General features: G+C 41.3%; 3 protein-coding genes across 6 annotated transcripts in view; 1 reads left to right on the top strand and 2 right to left on the bottom strand.

Annotated features, from left to right (window-relative positions):
* Positions 1–2,987: 2,987 nt before the first annotated feature.
* Positions 2,988–7,343, bottom strand: LOC117760992 (troponin I, slow skeletal muscle-like). 2 transcript variants are annotated; one of them, XM_034584505.1, is made up of 8 exons: positions 6,337–7,343; positions 5,041–5,074; positions 4,859–4,865; positions 4,698–4,739; positions 4,468–4,599; positions 4,285–4,374; positions 3,450–3,640; positions 2,988–3,252 (listed from the first exon to the last, which is right to left on the bottom strand). In XM_034584505.1, the coding sequence occupies exons 2-8, from the start codon at positions 5,052–5,054 to the stop codon at positions 3,084–3,086; spliced, it is 645 nt and encodes a 214-aa protein (XP_034440396.1). In that variant the 5' UTR covers positions 5,055–5,074; positions 6,337–7,343; the 3' UTR covers positions 2,988–3,083. The 2 variants fall into 2 exon arrangements, with proteins under 2 accessions (XP_034440396.1, XP_034440397.1); XM_034584506.1 differs by having other exon boundaries at positions 3,157–3,246; positions 3,464–3,640.
* A 2,413-nt stretch (positions 7,344–9,756) lies between these two features.
* On the bottom strand, positions 9,757–14,137 carry csrp1b (cysteine and glycine-rich protein 1b). Its single transcript, XM_034584507.1, has 6 exons — positions 13,987–14,137; positions 13,019–13,129; positions 12,374–12,542; positions 11,686–11,815; positions 11,493–11,586; positions 9,757–10,826 (listed from the first exon to the last, which is right to left on the bottom strand). The coding sequence occupies exons 2-6, from the start codon at positions 13,125–13,127 to the stop codon at positions 10,750–10,752; spliced, it is 579 nt and encodes a 192-aa protein (XP_034440398.1). The 5' UTR covers positions 13,128–13,129; positions 13,987–14,137; the 3' UTR covers positions 9,757–10,749.
* A 3,800-nt stretch (positions 14,138–17,937) lies between these two features.
* Positions 17,938–22,507, top strand: part of nav1b (neuron navigator 1b) — a 73,639-nt gene continuing 69,069 nt past the window's right edge. The window contains exon 1 of one of the 3 annotated variants that reach the window (XM_034584482.1): positions 17,938–18,129. The gene's annotated coding sequence lies outside the window, so the exon portion shown is untranslated. The other 2 variants (XM_034584483.1, XM_034584481.1) reach the window with 2 other exon arrangements.

Genomic DNA, 22,507 nt, shown 5'->3' with positions numbered 1-22,507 from the left:
TTGCCATATCAGTTAATAATTACCATGATAAATGTCACAATATTATGTTGTTTTTGTCAGTTTTGTTAGTGACGGTTGTGGTTTTAAACTCTTCTTTAAGAGCAAAGAATGACAAACAATTCAAACACTTGCTTATGTGCTCACAAAACACATAAGCATCATATATATAGATATATTAAACCTTTGTTACAGACCTATTGATGAAAAATATATTGTGTGTTTTATTGTTTCTGTTTCATTTCACAGCCCTTAAAACTATGCTCAAAACAATTATCTATAACCTAAATTTAACATTTTAGGTGTTTTCTATTATTGTTTTCCTATTGAATTTTTTATTCTGTATGATTCAATGACAATTGAATGACGAGCAAAACTAATAAAATCACATATTGAGTCTTTAGGGAATTTATGTTTTTCAGGTCAAGTCCTTTGAAAGAAGGATAACACTGCGTATGTACAGGTTGTATATGTTGTATAATATGTCTACAATTACAAATGTTAAGTGTGTGTTCACACCAAACATTGTTGAACAGTGATATGCAGGAGGAATATGTATGTTTTGCATAGTGTGTGTGTGTGTGTGTGTGTGTGTGTGTGTGTGTGTGTGTGTGTGTGTGTGGTAATTCCTGGGTTGTGTCGAATATTTTTCCAGTGAGTGTTTACATACAAGTGAGCTGTGTGTGTGTGCTCGATGAAAACTGTGTTAGAACACACACAGTCAACAGATTGTCGACAGACCGTGTGTGTTTATTTTTGTGCGTTTCAACATGTGCCCTTGTGCGTAGGGACAGAAGGGGGAGTCACACACTCATAACCCAATGACCCAAATAAAATCAAATAATCCAATAAAATCACATTACTAATCACATTAGTAAAGAAACTCTTCACAGACAGGTGCCTAACATTTGTCTGTAAAGCAGATACTTTTACTACTCGCAGGTTTTCAGTCACTGGACAAAACTTTGTGTCTGAGTATTTCGAGCTTGTGTTACTTTACTTGGATCGGACAAAGCTGTGGCGCAACATTAGGAAGTCAAACAATCACAGGAGTCAGATCCATGTACTTAGGGTTACCTAAGTAAGAGTGCAGCGTCCTGATTGTATTGTTGCAAACCCCACCCGTCTGGCACCGGAGTCGGCTAGAACAAACAAGAGAAAGTACTTAGGCCTTCAGCAGTGGGTGAACCTGACATGGCCGCCGCTCCTGACCTGGATTCACCACACGTCTCAGGACTTTGAAGGGGTTTTATAGTGTTAATACACACCACAGCTTTTATACATGAACATGAACATGATGTTGATCCATGTTTTCTTCTTCTGATCTCAACTTTCCAGTCGGTTGGAATATTTCTGTCATGAGCTCATCACACTGACTGTGAGCGGATCCTGCTACCTTGTGGCAAAAATGAGAACTGCAGGAGATGCGTCAAAGCAAAAACATCTGTATTTCATCCTCTGGGATTTTTATTTATTCATCCAAGATTAGAGAGTCACAGATTCAGAAGTAAAAAAATATTAATCAACAGTGTTAACTGGAGTCAAAGAGAGGTCTCACAAAATATAGTAAACACAAAATTCTAATTTAAAAAAGAGTTGCCTCCTGATTGTTTTTATTTATCTTTAGGGAAGCAATAATATCTAATGTGATTTTGAGTCAATGGATCACGTGACATTGAAGCTATTGAAAAATACATGTTTTTTAAAATATTCATATAAAATATAGGACACGCTAACACGCAATATAAAGAGGTGTCTCCTTAATGTTAAGTGTAAAAACAATACCTGATCCAAACTGGAGTCAGTGGGTCACATGACATGGATGCGGCAGGTTCCCCCTGTTCGAACCGGAATTTATTGACGGTCCCTGAGTTCTCTGATCCGTATGTGGAACATCCAACATCAAACTAACTTCAGTGCACTGGCCCATGTCAAACTCCTACCTGATGTGTCACAGTGAGGCGGGCGGTTTAACACCTGGTCAGGCTACTTCATTAATTCACCACCATGAAGCAGACTCACTGGTGTGTGTGTGTGTGTGTGTGTGTGTGTGTGTGTGTGTGTGTGTGTGTGTGTGTGTGTGTGTGTGTGTGTGTGTGTGTGTGTGTGTGTTGTCAGTCCAACACTGAGCTTCAGGCCTGTGTCTCCAGCTTCAGTCTGGTCCTGAAGGATTTTCTCTCCTCTGAGATGTCAGGTATGATCTGCTCCTCTCAACATGGCTTCACTTTTCGCTCACTTCCTTACTGTGTCTCTTCTGCTAATGTAATTTTTTTTTGCAGAGGCTGTCTTAGTTCCCCCCCCCCCATCTGGTACCTGCATACATACATAGTTAAGTGATACTTGATATTTTGGTGAAACTTTACATGCTGCCCTCAAACCTACTCCTCTTTGAGCATCTAAACATATATGACATTATTTTTAAAGGGAGCCCCAGCACACTGATGAGAAGGAGTGCATTTAAGTAAATACTCCATAACTCGTGGACAGAAAAATACTGACGTAGTATTTCATGAGAGAAGTTGATGTTTTGTTGTCTATGGAGTCTGAGATTTTTTTAGAGCTAGCCCCTAGCGGCGCTCCGTGGTATTGCACTTTAAAGCACTTCCCCATTGGCTTCACTTTTCTGTTTTTTTACAGACATATTGATATGATATTGTTTGTTTGCAGAAATACAACTACAAGAAACTTGTATTGCATTATATTTTTATTATTCAAGTTCCACATATTAGGTTGTGTTTTGTCTTTATTTGTAGTTATTAATTATACAGTTCATGGCTTAAATTTGTTTTTAATATATATATATATATATATATGACTTTTACTCCATATAATTAATATTAGCATCAGCCACGAAAAATCCACATCAGTTGTGCTCCAATAATTTAACGTAAGCATGTAAACAAAATCTTAAATCCACAGAAATTACATTAAAACGGCTGATTGATGATACAAAGCTTTTCTGCTTCCACCATTCAAAAAAAGAGAGTCTTCATTTGCTGAGTTTATTTCATGAAGCAAAACACATAAAACATACTGAATATGACAAAGCAAGTAATTGTCTGTGTGACCCTGTGGAGTTTTAGTGTCTATGTATTTTGTGAAAAGTCTCCAATCTGATCACAAGTGACTGTGTTTGAGATGAACGGCAGCTCGTTGATTTTACTGGCTGGAGCCCGCTGCGTCAAACATCTTCTTGCGGCCCTCCATGCCCGACATGGCTTCCACATTCTTCCTCCAGTCGCTCTTCTCCTGCAGCAGGCACACACACAATATGAGATATAGATTTTATTTTAAGTCTTTAACAGTGCAATGGTTCACTGACTTGGAGTAAGGAGAATGTTTCCTCTGTCATTCTCACTCCTCATTCTCACTCCTCACCCAATTCTCCGGATTTTACCCGGAAGTCATATCTGAAAACGGCTACAAGTGTAACTATATATTTTGTTTGCTTTTTTTCTACACCCACCTTCTCTGTGTCCTCCTTCTTGACCGATTTGAGGTTGGCTCTCAGATCCAGAGAGACCTTGTGTTTTGAGCCCAGCAGGGAGCGCAGGATGGCGTCAGCAGAAACCCTCACTCTCCGGAGGCTGGGTCTCTTAAACTTCCCTCGCAGGTCCAGCACCTTGATGTTCAGGTCTTTGATCTGCGGAGGAAGGGAAGAGTGACGGCCTGGTCACACACTAATGCCGACGTTTGGCAAAAGAACCTTTTTGCATCTTGTCCACATGCAAACAGCGTTTTAAGTCTCTAATACAGCTGTATCCGCATGTACATGTAAAACAGAACATTTGGGAAACCATGACGTCGTAGCTCACTTTGCTATGTCCACTGTTTGTTTGTGTAATGAGCTTGAATCAGAGACAACAACAATGGCATCTATGTACCGATTTCTCTACATTTGGTTAGCATTGCTTGGCCTAATTACGTGTTTGTAGCTAAATTTAGCATTACTGCTCCACATTACCGGCATTCGCAGGCATCTGCCCAATATTACCTGGACCACAGTGCTCTTCTCTGGTGTTTGATGGTGTAGAGTTTAGACTTTATCGCCACCTACTGGCCTGGCACGCTTGTTTGAACATTTGTAATCGTTTTTTGTGTTCTCTTCTGCATGTTGATATTTTGTAAAACGAAGGTTGTGTAAACGGACTGCTGCAGTTAGTTAGAGTCACTCTAAAACTGACTTTTCTGCTTATGATACTTGTTGGAATATAACTCTGCAGCTTCTAGACATTGTTTATCGGAGCTTTCTCTTGTTTCAGTCTTTCTTAACTCAAACTCTTTTACCTCTCTGCTGTTGTGCATGACTTTGGCTTCAATGTCGTACCGCTCCTCGTCCACCACGTCTATTTGGGAGTGCAGCTCTTCACATAATGTCTGAATAGAACACAGCAGGGATCAGATGTTATTTCTCCTGAGAAAACTTTATTAGTGACAGAATTTTTTTAGTTGTTAAATAGGAAATTCTACCTCCAGCTCTGTCAAGGACAAGTAACTGATCTGCATCGGGGGAGCTTTCTCCTCCAGGTACTTTGACTTCTCTTCCTCTTTCTCCTCCATCTCCTGCTCCAGGTCCTCCTTCGCCCTGGCCACCATCATGCTCTGAAACATCGCACACATTCAAGATCTAAATCCAACACTTCTGATTTTCTCTTAATCAGACTCTGGTCGTCTCTGTGCAAACGTGACCGAGGACTCACCTTCAGCATGAGCTTGCGTGAGGCTGAGATTTTAGATTTCCTCTGCAAAAAGGAGGATTTTATTTTTAGTCTGACATTTTGTTGACCCAGAGATAATCTTGACATTAATGCTGGTATCAAAGTATTAGATGTCTTAGTCAGCAGTGTCTTTGAAGACTTACCTCTGGTCTGTGGGTCGAGAATAAAGACGGAACGTGATAGACACAGAAACAAGGCGTTAGCAAAAAAAGAAACTTCTATCTAATCATTGTTGTCTTTAATTATGTGTTTCCATAGATACATCTGGTGATTGAAACTGATACTCGTGTGTAAATGGAAAGAATAACAGACACTGGACACTTACACTTTCTCAGGCATCTTGACTATTTGAATTCCCCCTGAAGACAAAAATAAAACCTTTTTGTATTTGAAGCGCTCGACAGTCGGGCCCATTTGGGTCCAGAGCCCCAATGGGCCTTTACCATGGTTTCCACTTTCACTCCGCTACACACACATTCCATTACACAGCCAGTCGTATACTGTTACCAGGAAGAAAACTTGCAGTATATTTATAGACGTGAATTGATATTTTAAGGATCTTTTTTAATCTAGGATTGATTGTTGATGGGCGGATGAAATGATGGACGTGACCCTTTCCCATGTGTTGTTTTTGTTTATCGGTCATTGTTACATCCTCCTCATGGAGCCTGCTGGACACAATCAGCCAGTCACCTCCCGGTGTTGATGGTTCAAACCCCTGCCAGAGAGCCGAGTGGTGGCAGACGGGGAGATGCATGCAAGGCCCCCAACATAGCAGCTACTCTCGATAGATAACGTTTCCCACCTTCACCCCCACTTCTCCACTCGATAAAGACAGATATAGGCAGACTCCCCCAATTCTCGGAACAGAGCTGACCTGACTACTGTTTTTAAAGCACTTCTGACTTTTCCAAGAAACCGACCCCTTGATCAAAATTAGAAAGAGGACAAAGGAAAATATCTACATAGATTTGGGCGATATTGACAATATAAGCTACGATATAAGTTTGTATAACTTATTCAACCTATCCAACACTTATTCTAACCTTTTCTTGAGTTTATCATTATTGACTTAATCTATTATTGAACCTTTTGCCATTTATTTTTCTCTTGATTTATTTATTTGACAAATTCAGCCTTAATTTTACAATTAGTGATTACTGTTCTCTCTGGTTATTTAATCAATGATTATTTTAGTTACTACATCGCGATATTAAACAACGATACAACATTTTACCCATTTTTTTCCGTCCATTATTCTGCAGTTAAATTACTTGAGATCATGTGATATTCAATCCAGACAGCAGGGATTTAAAGCCAGTCATGTAGACATGAGATCAACTTTTTAAATGTTTAAATTAATTGGCAAAAAACTATATTGACAATTGATAAGTAGTAAAAGTAAAACATAATTTGTAGATTAATGAGAAAGTTAATTAGTTGCAGCTAATTTCTTGTCTTTGATTTCAACATGTTTGTTGTCTTATCATCAAATTGATCAAAGACAAAAATAAAAGCACACACACTTGATTATAAAAGTACACACTCTTAACAACTTCATATCTTAGAGGTAATAACTAGAGTTTGATCGACGTAGTGCCGCAGAGACACTTGGTCTTACCTTCTTGTGAAGATGCTGCAGACTGACACAAAGTGATGGAGAAAAGAGCACGGCTGAATATTTATCCCACTTGTCCCCCGTCTTTCCCTTTGTCCCTCCTCTCAATCACAAGGAGACTGAAATAGAAACGACACACACAGACACACACACAGACACACACACCATGGGAGAGGGTGGTCTCAGGATTACGGTGATTGTGATGCTCGTGTTGTGTTGACAGATCATTGCTTTCTGCGTCTTTATGATAATGTGCGTGAACTTTTATTGGTGCCAGGTTCGGGATAAACTTCTATCTCGTCAGCCATCACTTCATTGGTTTTCAGGCAGTTGTTAATCTGATTTTCATCTTTTACATGGCAGAACTATTTAAAGCTCTCGGTAGGATCATCTCAACCGTTTGTTCTTGCCAACACGCCCCCCCGCTGTGTTTACAGAAAGTTCAAGTGAAAGCCCTCTTTGTTTTTCCTCTAAGTCGAAGCAAACTTCAAGCAGCCGAAGCCAAACGGCCTGTCCTGTCACTGTGGATGATTTTCTGAGATTTTCTTTGGCTACTGAGAGAAATATTGGAGATGTGCTCCGTCGTCCCCCCCCTGAGACTGCAGGGCCCCCTTGCTCTGATTAGGATAATAGCTGTAGACAATGCTAAGCCATGGTTTTAAGGCAGGAATGCAGTTTCCAGTGCACATTTGGCCACGGCCGCGCAACTAAACATAGTGCAGCAACATGTGATGCTGCCACTCTCCTGAGTACGTACACACGCTTCATATCGGCCTTCATTAGCGCTTCTCGGGAACCTATGTCCATCATACAAGGTCAATACGTCCCTGAATTAATCCACGAAATCACCTGATGTTTGTGTTAAAGATTTACTTGTGTTTGTCGAGCGCTTTCAAAGTCGGTCACATGCTGTACACGGTAAACTTTGTAATGACACAGCAAGTTTGATCGACGTAATCAAAGCAGGCGCCCGACCGATTTGCGTAGACTGTTTATCAAGATGGACGACATGTCTCCACTTCCTCTCACTTAATATCCCAGATGCTAACGCCACCATCTTGCACATTTGGAGCCTGGGTCTGTGCAGTACAGTCTCCATTGGTACGTTGTGCCCGTCGGTGGATGCTGCAGCGCCTCCTGCTGACAGAGGACGCAGTGTCAGCCTCATGAGACTAAGAGGCGCACTTCTGAACTGCTAAACCTGCTGCTATTTAGTACAGTTTCATATTTACAGTGTGTCACTGTGCTCTTCCATAGGAAATACAGACCAACAGTCTCTGCAGTGAAATAAATCTGTGGATAAGATTGTTTTTTACACTGTCTGCAACCGTATCACCTCATTATTCTTTTATAGGTATAAGTTAAATGGTAGAAATTTGCAGTAAAAGTTCTCTTGCTGAGTCAGGACTTTAAACTCCCTCATATACTGATTTGATTCATGACGCTGAGATCCAGGCTGTTGGCTCACGGCAGCTGATTGTAATTCCGCTGTATATATGGCAGCAGGATTAACACCAGGGTTTGCTGGACTGTCTCTATAGAAACTAACTCGTACATACAGATGCCTGGGGATTATAAAGCAGTTTGCAGTGAGGCGTACCTTATATGTGAGAGTTTGCTGGAGAATTTAAAATGCGTACGTCAGTTGAATCATGTTGGGGTGTAATGATGATGACAGAGACCTATGAACCCTATGAAATAGACGGTCTTTTGACGATTTTGCAACTTCTGTCTGCAAACCTTTGCACATTAATGAGGAAACAAGTTGGAACTGATTGCAGATTTGTAAAATGTTAGTATTTAAATCAAATGTCATATATAATCTAATTAATGAGCTAATTTGCTTCAAAACTGATTTTCCTTGTGAACACACTGTAGGTAAAAGAACAATACAAACTTTATTCTTACAGCACAGTCATCCCACCCTGAGCAGATTGTCTCGGATGGATTTTGGTGTCTCTTGCTGCCTTATTTGGATATTAAGTTTTTATTTTAAAAGAAACTGCTGGAGCTATAATGCTGCAGCTAATACAACAGCTGACATATTATATGTAGTGCCACACAGTAGATATTCTAATATAATGTAGTATGAAGTGCTTATTGGAGGTAACTGTGTGTTACTATGGGGAGCTGAGGCAGGGCAACATTTGAAGCTTATATGAGATCAGACACACAGGCCTCTTTATTGCCCTCTGGTGGGTAAAAGGCTCAAAGGCTCTAACACTCATCTGCCCTTGGTGGGTTGATATTGATGCCAGGATATTTAATGAAAACATTATGCCATTATTTGAGGATGTCTGCAAGGTCGGAGATGAAAAATTATTTTCGTTCCACTTATTTAAAATCCAACAACTTGGAAGCTCTGGAACAGCAGATCTGAGGTCTTGAGTGTAATACCCAGGTTAAGTCAGATTGCTTTGATATTTAAAATGTAATCTAATCTGAGAACTTTGGGATTAATTCAAAGTAAAACATTGAAAGTATTGAACCTTATATTCTTGAATTCCGCAAATATTCCTTCTTTTTCTTTTGAAACATCTCAAAACATGAATGCAATTAAAATGCATCTCACATCGTTATCTAGTTCAGTGGTTCCCAATATTTTCCTTGTCAGGGCCCCCAGATAGCTTTAGCTTCTGCCCGGGGGCCCCTTTTGAAAACCCACTGACAAATGTAATAATACAACTTCATATGTTCATTAATACAATAAGATTTACATTTGTATGTCAAAACTTTAATCATTCCTTTAGATTTCTGTTTTCTATTATAAGTATTTAGAGGAACTGCTGCTGCTTGAACCTATAATCTTGATTGAAACCTGCCACAAGGTGGAGCACTTCTCTTATCATGACAAAGAAGTAAAACATAATCCAGCCATAATCACAATGTAATCATTGACACTGTAACTATTACAAATGTAATCTGGGCTGATTATGTTGCTGTACCCTCATTATGTAATCCTCTTTTACATGTAATCCATTACTACCACTGGTGGACTAATACCTTTCAACTCTGCATAGATCTCAGACTTTGTTTTGATGTTGATGAGACTCATGTTGCCCTCGGTGCCAAATCAAACAGCTGCCCCCTCCTCCTCCTCCTCCTCCTCCTGCTCCTCCTCCTCCTCCTCCTCCTCCAACACCACCACCACCGCAGCTGCCTGGTACTCCGGTCAGCCTGCCAACTCCTCGGCTCAGGCGGAGACGGGGCAGAGTACTGCAACTCCCTTGTTCACCACAACAGCTGGCATTTTGCTCTGTGTGATGATGATGATGATGGTGATTAGATAAAAATAACAAACAGGCCCAACACCACATGAATGCACACAAACTGATTTCATCCCCTCAGATCAACAACAAGAGCAATTGTGTTAAGGAGGCCATCACAGGGAATTAGAGCAGAGCCTTGTTGTTGTGTTTGTTTCCAGATATTTATTTTGTGCCTCAGAAACAATGCATATTATAAGACAGTATCTACATTATTTGACATGTAAGGCAGTAAGGAGGGAACAGATATGTTTTATCTGTGAGTGAAGCAAGACGCGAGGCTGCTGGTCCATTGGTTGATCCTGAAACGTGTCTGTTCCCACTCACAGACACAAACTCTTTCAGATATTAGTCAAACTCAGTAATTGTTCAGTTCTGTTACAGGGTTTCCAAGGCATCTTGAAAAGTCCACTATACTGTCTCATTTTGAAGGCTCCTTCAAACGTGTCCTTCCATCCCAGAGAAACAAAAGCTCGAGGTATGACAGACCATTTTTTAAGATGTAATGGTGCCGGCTCCTTCGTGGGTCATGTAGACCACGTCCATTGAAGTGTGTGTGTGGCCCCTATGGAGACCTACTGAGAAAACTTAGCATTTCGAAGGTTATTCTCTACGAGGCATCTTCACCTCACCTTCAATCATAGGGAAGCTAAAGTAATTCTGGGACACGGATATTTTCTCTTATCTGATGAACTTGTTAATCTTAACTTGACATGGGCCTTAAATTTCATTCATTAAGGTTTTAACAGGGTCTTGAAACGATCCTAAAATGTTAAACTTGTTGAAACCTGCAGAAACTCTGTGTTAATACAATGTAAGTGTCTCTTTATGACCATTTTCTATTCTAAGATGGAGCAGGGTTAATATTTAAGACTCAGTGTAAATAAACAGAATATGCACATCCAAACCGAGTTAGATTTCAGTCTGTTTCTTTTTTTAACCTACTAAATTAGACTCTGTTCTATAGCAACACACAGTAAAGAGCTGGTGAACAAACAGCTTCGTATTGGCTTTTGTGCCTCTGTTGTTCTTTCTGTAGCTGGAGTGAAAGTGCAGAGTGAAATAAAGACAGACAGGACCGAAGGATCCTGGAAGCGATGATATGGAAACACACCACACGTTGGTGCCCTGTGAGCCGAGGCTTCAGGCTTCACTGGGAGTGAGCCAGAGCTCCTGCACCCTGACCGAAGCCGAAGCCCTTGGGTCCAAAGTTCTTCGCGTAGCAACCTGTGAATGAAAAGACGGGGAATGAGAAACACTGTGGATAATAACACAGTCTGGCATCTCAATTAAACACTACTGAGAACGTAGATAAAGTTCTACTCAGTGGTAAACTTCAGTTTGGAGAGAATCACAAGGTTTGTGTTGATGCCTGTTGGCTGATTGTAACCCCTGATTGGTGCAACATGCAACTTCACCACTAGATGTCACTAAATCCTACACACTGAACCTTTAAGTAATTGAGAGCAACTGTCTCTGCAAAAACTGAGGCAATGGAAAACTGAAGTTAAAGTCATATCTTGATTTTCCTTAAAGGATCATACGAGTAAAAAAAGAGTTCTGCATAAGTGTACAAAACTGCAGATTGTACAATTGTGTTAAATGGGGAATTATATTTTTAGATTTCTATATAATTTTATACATATATAAATATCATGGCCTAGTGGTAACATTTAATTTTTCTTACCAAACGTAACTGTCCAAAACCCAAAGATTTTAATTTGACTGTCGCATATGACAAAGAAAATCCATCACACATCCATCCAGATTTGTCTTTTTAGATGAGACATGAATAACCTCTCATCAAGATAATTGCCAATTAATTTTCTGCCCATCATCCAGGCTAATTGAATGATCCACCAATCTCTTCAGCTCTAGTTGCTCCACACAGACCTTTACAGTAGACCTCCCCGTCTCGATCAGCGACGGTCGTGGACTCCAGCCCTTTGCCACACTTGGCACAGCGAAAGCATCCTTTATGCCAGGACTGAGCAGAGAGCAAATGATTAGATTCAGGTAGAAAATACACAGAGAACGATCAAATCCTCCTCGTCGTGAGAAGGAAAGTTTATCAGATGATTCTTACGTTTCCTCCTCCGATAACCTTCTCCGCTGCGTACACTGTTTTGCCACATCGAGGACACACGTCTGAGCCGCCTGCTTTCGAGGCAAACTTGGAGGTGTTGGGGTTGTTTGTCGGGCGGAAAGCAGTTTGTCTGGCCACAGAAATCAGAGCTTTTAATGAACGGAAACAGAACAGCTGCAAAACATCAGCTTCATTACATTTAAGAGCCAAAATCATTGTTTCATTCCTCATTTGAAACAAGAGCCCGACCAAGGTGTCTATAATGTTTATAATGATGTTTACTTTCTTAATTCAAGTTCTATTGTCCTTATTTAGTAATATTTGTTTTTATTTATAGTCATTTATAATAAAGTTTATGGTTGAACTGTTAAATTGTCAAACCTCAATTACATTTCTTCATCATAAGAGTTTGATAATATGTTAGGAAACATTGCTATTAAAAATAATAAGTATAATTTGCCATGGTATCATACATTTTTTACTCTTTAATGTCGGCATCAGCTCCATTTCAATAATTTCCCAAATTGTGATCAATAAAGTACATTTATCTATAAATCCATATCGATCGGGCTCTATATGAAACTTTTGATCCAGCACCTGTAGAAGCTTTTTTCTTTTCGATAAATATATTAAAAAGTTACTGTTCTCTGTTGTTAACACTAATTGGGAGAAGTGATGTTTTGCTCACTCTTCAGGTTTGATTCCAAGTCCCTCTCCTGTGTCCATGCTCAGCGTGCCGGCTCCACCTCCGAAGCCGTAGCCCTTTGGCCCATATTTCTTGCCGTAGCACGACTTGCAGTAGATCTCGTCCACATGTACAGCCACTGTGGTGCTGTCCAAGTTCTTCTTACAGACCACTTCACACAAAGAGAAAAGGGGGGGAAAGCACAGTTTATATGTGTAAATCTATGATTATCCCTTCCCACACTTGAGCCCACGAGTTTCCACCGTGCAGCAAAGAAAAAGCAATCCATGACTTAATTCCACAGATGTTTCGCTGTGTCTTCACCACAAACTATGCATGACATCTTTAAAGAGGAAAAATGGCATAACCACTATGTGCTGTGCCTCGGATTAATGCTTGTGCAGTGCTGGAGAGGGAGGGAGCACTTCTACCTTCCTCTGCCATATAAGGACGACCAAGCCTCTGTCACATGCTTCGGTGGATCCAAATAAGGTCAAAGATGTGTGAGTGAAAACCTGTGGATGCTCACTTTCCTTCCCGCGTGCCAAATACCCTGCATTCCTTCCTGCCACCTTGTGATTCCACAGTGGTGAAGAGGAAGCGGTGGACGAACAAAGCGGATTGTACCTGAGAACCGAAGATACTTACTGCACAGAAAACAGGATTTGTGCCAGCTCTTGCCCTCGCACTGCACTTCCTCAGCGAAGTAGACGGTTTTCTGGCAGCAGCCGCACTTGCTTCCTCCTCCGAAAGGCATTTCTGTGAGAAAGGGAGGAGAGCACGGCTTGTGTACATTCTCTCAGTCACTGTGTATAGTGTTACTCGGCAGACTGAGGCCATCTGCGGAACTCGAGGCTACACACAACAATTCCTATAAAAGGAGAAGCATCCGTTTGCTATGATGCGGAGCTCCTTTCGTCCCTGCAGCCTGCTGGCATCACCTGAACCCAACTATTCAAACCTGATTGTAAAATGCAAAGTACCAGTGTAGTTTAGATATAACTGAACTACTTCAAACAGGGAAAATGACATAATCCATTGATTTTAAATTTGCAGTTTAAGACAGTTAATGTTTTTATATGGAGATGAAGTCATGTAGCTCAGCCGGCAGCTGTCATCCACATATATATTCATTAATATACTACTTTGCTTTGGATAAACAGGAAATTCCCTGCATTTTATTTTGTAATCGAACGATTCTGACCTCGGACAAACCAACAGGCTCCAGACAGATCTGACGAGTTTTATGATGCTTTTTTAAAACAATCCTTTAAAAACAGTGGTAAGAAAAAAGTTTTTTAAGGACTAATATGGTGATAAAAAGTTAAAGGTTGTACTTTTCTATTCAAAACTCTTGTTAGCAGAGCAGAGGCACCTTTTCAATGGTTGTTTCCTGTCTGATCACCTTCCTGTTGATGCTTGGAACAAAGTTTGCAGCCTGTGCTCCAAGACAATAACAGGATATATTCCAACTTCAAGGTCATTCTTTTTTCAAATGAGCTCATTAAGTGAACATATAAACACACACACTTCAGATCAGATCCTGTGGCTGTATGATATTTGTGTCTCTATGATAAGTTGTTGTGGATCCTTACAAATGTAAACTGGACTCTTACCTGAAGTGAGGCGAAAGTCTGCAGGTTCCTCTCTGTGGCCGTTGAGTGATAACGAGAGACGAGACACTTGTGTGATGACGAGAAGTGAGAGAGGCAGAGTGGACACGCACAGGCTGCACTGAGGGAGGAGCCGGGGCCACGGAGTCAGACGGAGGGAGTGAGATGTGGGAAGGAAAAGGAGGAGAAAGTTGGTGAGAGGAGTCACTGATGGGTGGGTGGGGGGGGGGCGGGTAGGAGAGAGATTCAGGAACGTCACTGTGCAGAATTAACTTGAACTTTTAACAACTTCCTCCTCTGTCAAAGTAACTGCTGTTTATATTTAAGTCTGAATGTTTTTGTAGCAGGAGGTTTTCTGATTCGGCCAAGTACGACTGCTCTGGAAAATATCGAGGAAACTGTTCAGCTCAGATTGACACTTGCTGCAGCCACAGTCTGTTCTAGAAACCACAAGGCAACTTTCTCTTTTAAAGCAGCATAGGGAATTATTTAAAAATCAAGATTTATTGCCAGATGCAGTTTAATATGCAAGGAGAAATTGGGGACTAGCTCACCTAGGTGCCCCCGAGACCTTGTTGCATATTAAACCGCATCTGTCCATCTCAATAAATGGCCCAAAAATATCTTTAAAATAATATTAATAAAATGCAAGGAGAAAGTAACAGCTGTGGATTTGAAATATGAATGCTTTGTAATTTATTAACCCCCCATATGCACCCGGGTGATCACTTAGATCTGTGTGTGAAGATCTGCTGGTTATTTTCCTCTTAAGTAGCGTTTGATAATTTTTCTCTTATTTCATCTTTAATTGAATGTGTCTACATCAACATTACCAGTTTATATACTGTACAATTTTTTTTTTAAATCAAAAGGCGTCTTATTTCAGAGGACGAACTAACTCTGCAAATTCATATATTTTTAAACTCTTTAATCAATGTCTTTCATATTGAAAATGGACCAAATGGCTTCGTGCAAAGTTATGAGTTCGGTTGGAGTAATGAACCCAGAGGATTCAACTCTGAATTCAGCTCTAGCTGTTATTTCCCTCAGGAGTTGGTGGAGATCAAATCAAAGCAGAGTAAATATTGGACTTAAATCCATCAAGTGGCCAGAAACTGAATTTTAATGTTGCGTGTCGGCTCCGTCCAACTCACCGTATCAAGTTCAAAGGTGAAAAAATGTCAACATTATGTTTAACTTTTGTTTGTGCTGCGCCCGTGTGGCCAAAAGCATCACTTAAGGTTTTCATTTGCAGTCTCCGACCCACAGCTCCTCCATCGACAGGCCCCCCCGGTGAGGGTTTTTCCTACTTGAAGCTTGTTGCTTCAGGGATTTTTCTTTTCCTTTTTTTTTTCTGTCCGTCTGGTTTTTAGCAAGTTAAACACATGATCTGTTGGAATTGAGGTCAGATGACTGATTTGGCAAGTCAAGAGTATTTCACCGTTTGGCACCAGAAACCCTCCTCGTCCTGCTGTGTTGTGTTAAATTTGTGTGACTATGTTGAAAAGAGAACCACAATTCCTACAGCTCTCACCAAATATGGACGTAAACGACCTCGAACAACCTTAAGGCTGAAATGTGACACCTTCCTAGTCATCGAGGGCTGGAATAAAAACCATGTTCTGTTCAGCGAGGAGCCAGTCAGCTTGATAAGAGTATTTGTAAATGATGTCTGCCTTTAACCACATATGACATTTTCTCCTGGTATTTCCTGCAGTTGTGTATTTTTCTGTTTGTCTGAGGGGTAATATGAAGGCTTTGTCCTCGTGAAATCACTCTGGGACGTTGTGTTAAGACGCATCTATTCTCTACAGACGCTCCTCCAAGTCCAACAACCATAAATAAAGGAGAAAGTACGAGCAGCACTGATATCTAGAATTTACCGCCTGTAAATCTGTCCAAAAGGAACATTTAATAAACCATCTGGCTGCTGCCTTACAAGGTAATTTGATGTCTATTTGGACTCTGTGAGAAACTGTGACCAGACAGTTCACTACAGATTGGTGTAGGGTTTCAGAGAGGTCAGGTCAAACAGACACTGTTTACTTGACACATATTTTGCATGTTTTTGTCTGACGTAGCTGAAGTCATCTGTCTGACTGCTCTGAAGATGACGTTTGAATTAAACTGAAGTTTCCATAAACTTCCCCACTATAAACCAATACTTTTTACTGTGTATGTGTCTTCACATGTTTTATTGGGATATTTCATAAAATCTTTTTTAATTCATGATGTTTCTATTCAGATTTCATTGAAATGTTAGTCAATCAATCAAATTTTACTTTTATCCATATTCAAAAATCACAATTTGCCTCATAGGGCTTAACAAGGTGCGATATCTTTAACCATTAACCCTCGACAAGCATCTGCAAACTACAGCACATTCAAAAAAGGAATGATTGAGAGTTTATGTTATGTAAAACCTTAAATTACAACTGTAGTCTCATAAAAACAAGATGATAGTCTTCAACCCTATGTGAGACGAATTTAAGCAGAGATCAAAAACATCCATGCACACAGATCTTTGCCTTTGGCTCGATTCTTCTTATATGGAAACAGGTAACTTTAATCATCATTTTGGTTTAGAGGCTTTATTGCTCACGATACGATTTATAGTGTGAATACTTGAGAAAGTTAAAGTTCTCCCCAATATCTAATGTCATCCTCTGGCTGGATGATTATAAGAAAGTAAGTGAAAGTATGTGCATAGTGGTATTTCACACGTCACTTTTCCTGATGTATAACTGCAAACTTCTTTATGCCTTTGTGTCGTTCAGAACCAGTGGCTGGAGGAATGATGTTTTTTGGGTTGTCTATCAGCCCCTCCCTTTTTTTCGAACACAATATCTCAAGAACAACCTGAGGGAATTTCCTTAAATTTGGTACAAATGTTCAGTTGGACTCGAGGATGAAGTGATTTTGCTGGTCAAGGTGGCTGTGACCTCACAAAACACATCGTTTGCATTGGGATACCTCAGGGACATGTCTAGGGAATTCTTTCCAATTTGAATGATTATATTTGGGTGGTCAAAGGTCATGGTGGCCTCGCAAAACATGTTTGTGTTTGTTTGTTTTTTTAATGAAAATTTTGTCCAGTTGTAACTTGGACTTTGACATCAATCAATTAGATTTCAGTAGTCAAAGGTCACAGTGACCTCATTCGAGTCTGGGAAAAACGGTTGAAGGAGGCCTACAACCACTTGTAGCCTTTTGTATTCATTGTTTTGCCATGTAATGTTATATGTAAAAGCTGTTTCCTTTCTTACTAAATATTAGTTTGTAATTCCTGGTGTCTGGTGCGTGCATGTACTGTAGATGTGGAATACTACTACTACTGCCAACTGCATCGTTGGCATTTTTCTGCTGATCTTTTACCCTGTGACATTCAACGATTGCACGGGTTCAGGCTCCCTGTCTTTCACACTTTCATCACGCATGTGACCTTTCTGTGATTCTGGACGGATGGGTGGTCACTGCTGCTCTCCAAAGCAAACCAGAGTCTCATGCGATCCGGAGAAGTTGCCGTGTTAAAAAAACATACATGGACGTTTGCACCTCCAGCTCGGCTCAGATATCTCCCCACATGAGAGTGGAATCAGGAAAGGTGAAACTGATAGCGTGTAGTCGATAGCAGGCGGGGAGGAAACGCCATGAGAGAGTGATGCTGCTCGGTCCGCCTGCCTCGCTCTCTCCAAACCCTGCAGGCTCTTCACCATCATAGGAAGAGACAATGATGAACTCAAGAAGACTATTTATAGCCCAGCGTTTGGCCAACAGTAGCCCTGTGTCTCTGCTCGGTGGACATCCGCCTTGGCTAGTAGTGTAGTATATGTACACATGTGATTATGCTCATGAGAGAGAGGGAGGGAGAGAGGGAGAGAGAGAGGAGTGACGGAGACTCAGTGGATTTAATCCAGAAGAGAGAGGAGAGGATAAGAGGCAAAGCCTGATAAGAGGCAAGGGCTGGGCTGGGCTCTAGTCCATCCATCAGTGTACGCAGGAGTGCTGGCGGCTGGTGGGAGTCTCATGAAGGAATTCGGCACCGTCTCTTTTTGTATTTTTGACCTGACTTGAAGCCAGGACTCCTCCCGCGGCGATGTTCTCCACTTGGCAGTGTTTCCCACAGAAGCTTTGCCAAGTTGTCAGGTGAGGAGGAAGAGCTGGGAGAGGTGAGACGACTTCACACTGAGGATGTATTTTCAACTCGGCTGTCAGAGTGTGTGAGCTGGTGTTTAGTCTTAAATCCACTGGGGCTGACGTCCATGCCTTTTGCTTCGGTTCAGGCTATTTCAGCCAGAAGAACCTCATGTAGCCTCATTAAGCAGTTTGAGGGTGCATGTTGTTTTTTTTAACTTTAATGTGGAGCTCGGAAAAATCTGTTCATTAACTATTAATTACTTGGCAGCTATTCTGGTAACTGCTGAATCATTTAACCCATTTTTTAAAGTTATAAATTCCACCTTCTCTAAGGTAAATATCGGTTAATTTTCTCAGTCAACACTGATATTAAATCACATAAATCTCATTAAAACAAAAAACATTAAAACGGTTAACTGTTTTTTAGCGATGTGCATATTTGGGTTTTGGAGTCGGACAAAACATTTTAATATGTCGGCTTGAATTCTGAGAAACGTTGATGGGCAAATGTATCAGTTTAATTAAGAAAATAATCTATAAATTCTGTGACAATCAAAATAATACCTATGAGTTGCAGCCCTAATTATTTAAGAATTTCACAATGTATGTATTTTTTTAATAAATGGAACAAAATTTGATTAAATGTTTTTTTTCTTGTGTTAAGGAATTTACGTGACAACTTTGTTTAAAATCCACATTTTAGCAATGAGGGCTTGTTCCCTCCAACAAGGAGATCATGTTTTCATCTGTTTGTTAGTTAGTGAGCACGATTACACATAAACTACTGGACTTTCTTTGACATTATGAGATTATGACTAAGAGGCATTTAAAAAAAAAGAAATTGTGAATATCTAAATGAATGATACAGATAATTTGATGGAAAACAAATCTGTCATTTAGGGGATTTATATCAATGAGTGGGTGCAGCTTGGTGCAGCTTGATTGATGACTGTAGAGGTATGCACTCTTCTAGAGTCCTATCCAAGCCAAAAGCAAGCTTCTCTTACACAAGTAGCCAAAAGTGTTTTAATATTTCAATGAACTGGGTTGATGATATAAAAATAACCCTTGATAAACCCAATTTGGTAAATTTCAGGGGGATAAATGGTTTAATCGTGTTTCCCGGCTGAGGGAGTGTGTCTGCATGTCTGAGCTGAATGACCCTGCTTCATCAAGCAGCAGTTAGACGGAGGTTAACGTGCTTCCTGCTGACTCCTGCCTTGCAGTGCACTCTGCGCTGTGGCCACAACGAGAGGTGGAGACTTGCAGTTTCATGAATTAGTCAGTAGAGGTCACAGCCAGGCAAACATTTCACCGGAGCGAGGATGAGACACACCCTGGTTTCTCTGCCTTGCTGTGCTTTGGTGTGTATTACTCGCTGTAAGCCGCTCTGATGCAAAGAGGGTGAGGAGGTTTATTAGCTGGAGCAGGACGTGCAGGCGTCAGAGTGGGAAGTGCACGTTTAATCAGCTGTGGGAATAGGGCTGAGGGATGAAGGACTTTGCTATCAAGTCATTTCACCCGGGCTGTTTGTACCTGTGAAGCTGATGCTTTATCTCAGCACCTTTTAATTAAGATGTGATTATGTTCAGCCTGTGCAATGGGATCTCATTCTGGAGATAGACATTTGTATCTGTCAAGGTCAGATGGTGTGTGTGTGTGTGTGTGTGTGTGTGTGTGTGTGTGTGTGTGTGTGTGTGTGTGTGTGTGTGTGTGTGTGTGTGTGTGTGTGTGTGTGTGTGTGCGTGTGTGCGCGCGCGCGCACGTGTGTGTGTGTGTCTCTGTGTGTATGCAGATGAATTACACATTTTTGAGTATTTCTACGTCCGGCCCGTCCAACGTCTCTGACTGTAATCCTCACTTATCTCCTGTCTGCGCCTCAACATGCAGGATGGAGGGCTCCAATTTCCAAACTGCCTCAGTCTTTAATCTCTCCTCATCAACTGTAGTCATCCTGCAGAGAGCTTTAACTTCCACCAGAAGCAATTTGCTCAAACGTGCAAGAGGGGATAGGACGTAACCCTTCATCACGTCCACCGGCCTCCTATCTTCACACCAGTATGCGTGTTGCTGCATTGCTCTTGGCACACGTTCAATTTGGTCTGGATCTGCCACATGTCCTTGGCCTGCACTGATCCTGCCTTGTATGTTGATTGTCTGAGTCATTTTCTGTGATATTTGGCCCCACATCACCATGGGGGGGGGGGGGGGGAGTCTTAGTCACAGTTTGTAATCCCCAAACTCAAAGATTACATGAGGAGAAAGCATGTGTGTGTGTGTGTGAGCCCATGCTGTCACCATATCCCAACTCCTGTCACTCTTTTTTCCTTGTGCTGACACCTCTCGAGTTCGCCCGCTTTGGCCCAGATTCACAATGAGGGCCGTGCCGAGCGAGCCCTGCGCCCTGTAGGCAGCCAAACGATAAACATGCAGTGACAATTCAAATCAGTCCAGTTCACTGGCTCTGGCTGTGACTCAGGACATTTTGAGCGCCGGGCGGAAAAAGATGCAAAGCTGGAACTGTGACGAGCAAAGAGAGAGATGGGGACGAAGCGAGAGAGCGAGAGAGAGAGAGAGTGGAGTGTGATGCGGTTTATGAGCTTCTCACCAGGTTTATGTCCCAGTTTAAGCTCAGCACTTTTGTTCAGAGACACTCGGCCTCGCTGGAATGGTCCATTTGCAAGTCAGAGAGAGAGAGTGAGCGCCTGCCGGCTAAGTAGACTGATCCACAGGCAGTAACTGCAGCAGAGGATCTGTGTTAGAGTATTGTTATGCAAGCAGGAAGGGAGCAGTCCCACTTGGAACCAGGCGTCGGACAGAGGCAGGGATGCTCCGGTCCTCGCTGCTGCACGAGCTGGAGGCTGCTGCTCACTGTCCCATCTCTGTGTTTGCATATGGCACAGTAGAAATACACGTGTCCTGGAGCCGCTGCAGAGTTGGGACGGACTGATGGACACTTGAAGATACTGCTCATCCTTCAGCTTGGCCTTTTATCACTAAATGGTCCCAGCTTCCTTTGCACTTAAGTTTTCTCAAGCTTCTTCTGGGTAAGTTTGAGTTTCTTTCTGAATACTGTGGATGAATAATGTTCATGTTAGACGCCATCATTTAAAAATGTGGATTTTAAATAGTTTTTTATTGATCTTAACTTTCTGCTCCCCCCAGAGTGACCTTGTTTAACAAACCCAGATAAACAGCTGAACCACTACAAGCGCATCACACTGTAGTATTTGTTGAGCATGTGAGCTGCCGGGCGACACAGTCCAAACACCGCGTCTTGTGGTCGACGGAGTATTTCTATCATGTGAATGGCTGCAGGCTGAGGGAGAAGGCCTGAAGGGACCCGGGGACACACGAGCTGCTGAACTAATTCCTGCAGAGACTTTTATTGTCCTGCCTGGGACCGGGAGTCATGTGCCCACTAATTGTCTGGGATATGCTGCTGACTCATACCAGAGGCTGCCGCTGCACCAGGCTCACACACTCACACTGACACACTCACACACTCACACACTCACACACTCACACTTTCTCACACACATCAGACTGAGATACAGTCGACTGTGATCATTCCTGTGTTTGATGTTCTTATCAAAGCCCTGAATCAACACGAGTTGTTCACTCGCTGCTGGAAGCAATTAATTCCTCTTGAAATATGCGGTTTCAGTGATGTTTGTTTTTGAAAAGATGATTCGGATGATCACAATCTTTCATCCCAAATCCGTGTTGTGGGTGGAATCATTTGAAATGTCTCAGTGGTAAAATGTTTTTAATCCGTTTCGTCCGCCAGTCACATACTCAATCAATATCTCCACCTGAGGAAATTCCCTTTAGATTTGACATAAACGTTCAGTTGGACTCCAGGAAGAACTTGTTCGACTTTGGAGGTCAAAGGTCAAAAGGTGAAGGTCACTGTACGATCACAAATCACGTTTTGGGCCGTAACTCGATACAACGCGATTTAACACAAATGTCATTTTTATGTCCAAATAGTCAAAGGTCAATTATTTAAAACCGTTACCAGAACCAATGGGAGGAGATTAGCATCATATTTCCTGCTGCTTGACTTGTTGGCTGATGCCTGTAACTGCAAGGTGGTAATACTAGTAGTAAAACTAACTTTCAACGATTTCCAGTGATACACTATCACTAACATATCGGTATCAGCGTTATTTACCGACGTGACAACTTCAAAATTTACATTATAAATGATAAAGATGTATAAAATATGTATATTTTCTTTTCCAGTTCTATATATTTGGCTGTATTTGTGTTTTGTTTTTATTAATGATAAAGTTTATGGGGAAACTGTAAAACATTGAAGCTCAATTACATTTCTTTGTCAAAAGTATTAGGGTCTATGTTGTTATTCCAATTATTATCAATA

The sequence above is a fragment of the Hippoglossus hippoglossus genome, chromosome 5 (genome assembly GCF_009819705.1).
Source record: "Hippoglossus hippoglossus isolate fHipHip1 chromosome 5, fHipHip1.pri, whole genome shotgun sequence".
Taxonomy (NCBI): domain Eukaryota; kingdom Metazoa; phylum Chordata; class Actinopteri; order Pleuronectiformes; family Pleuronectidae; genus Hippoglossus; species Hippoglossus hippoglossus.
Note: the sequence above shows the minus strand (reverse complement) of the source record. Positions and strands in the feature narration are given on the sequence as shown.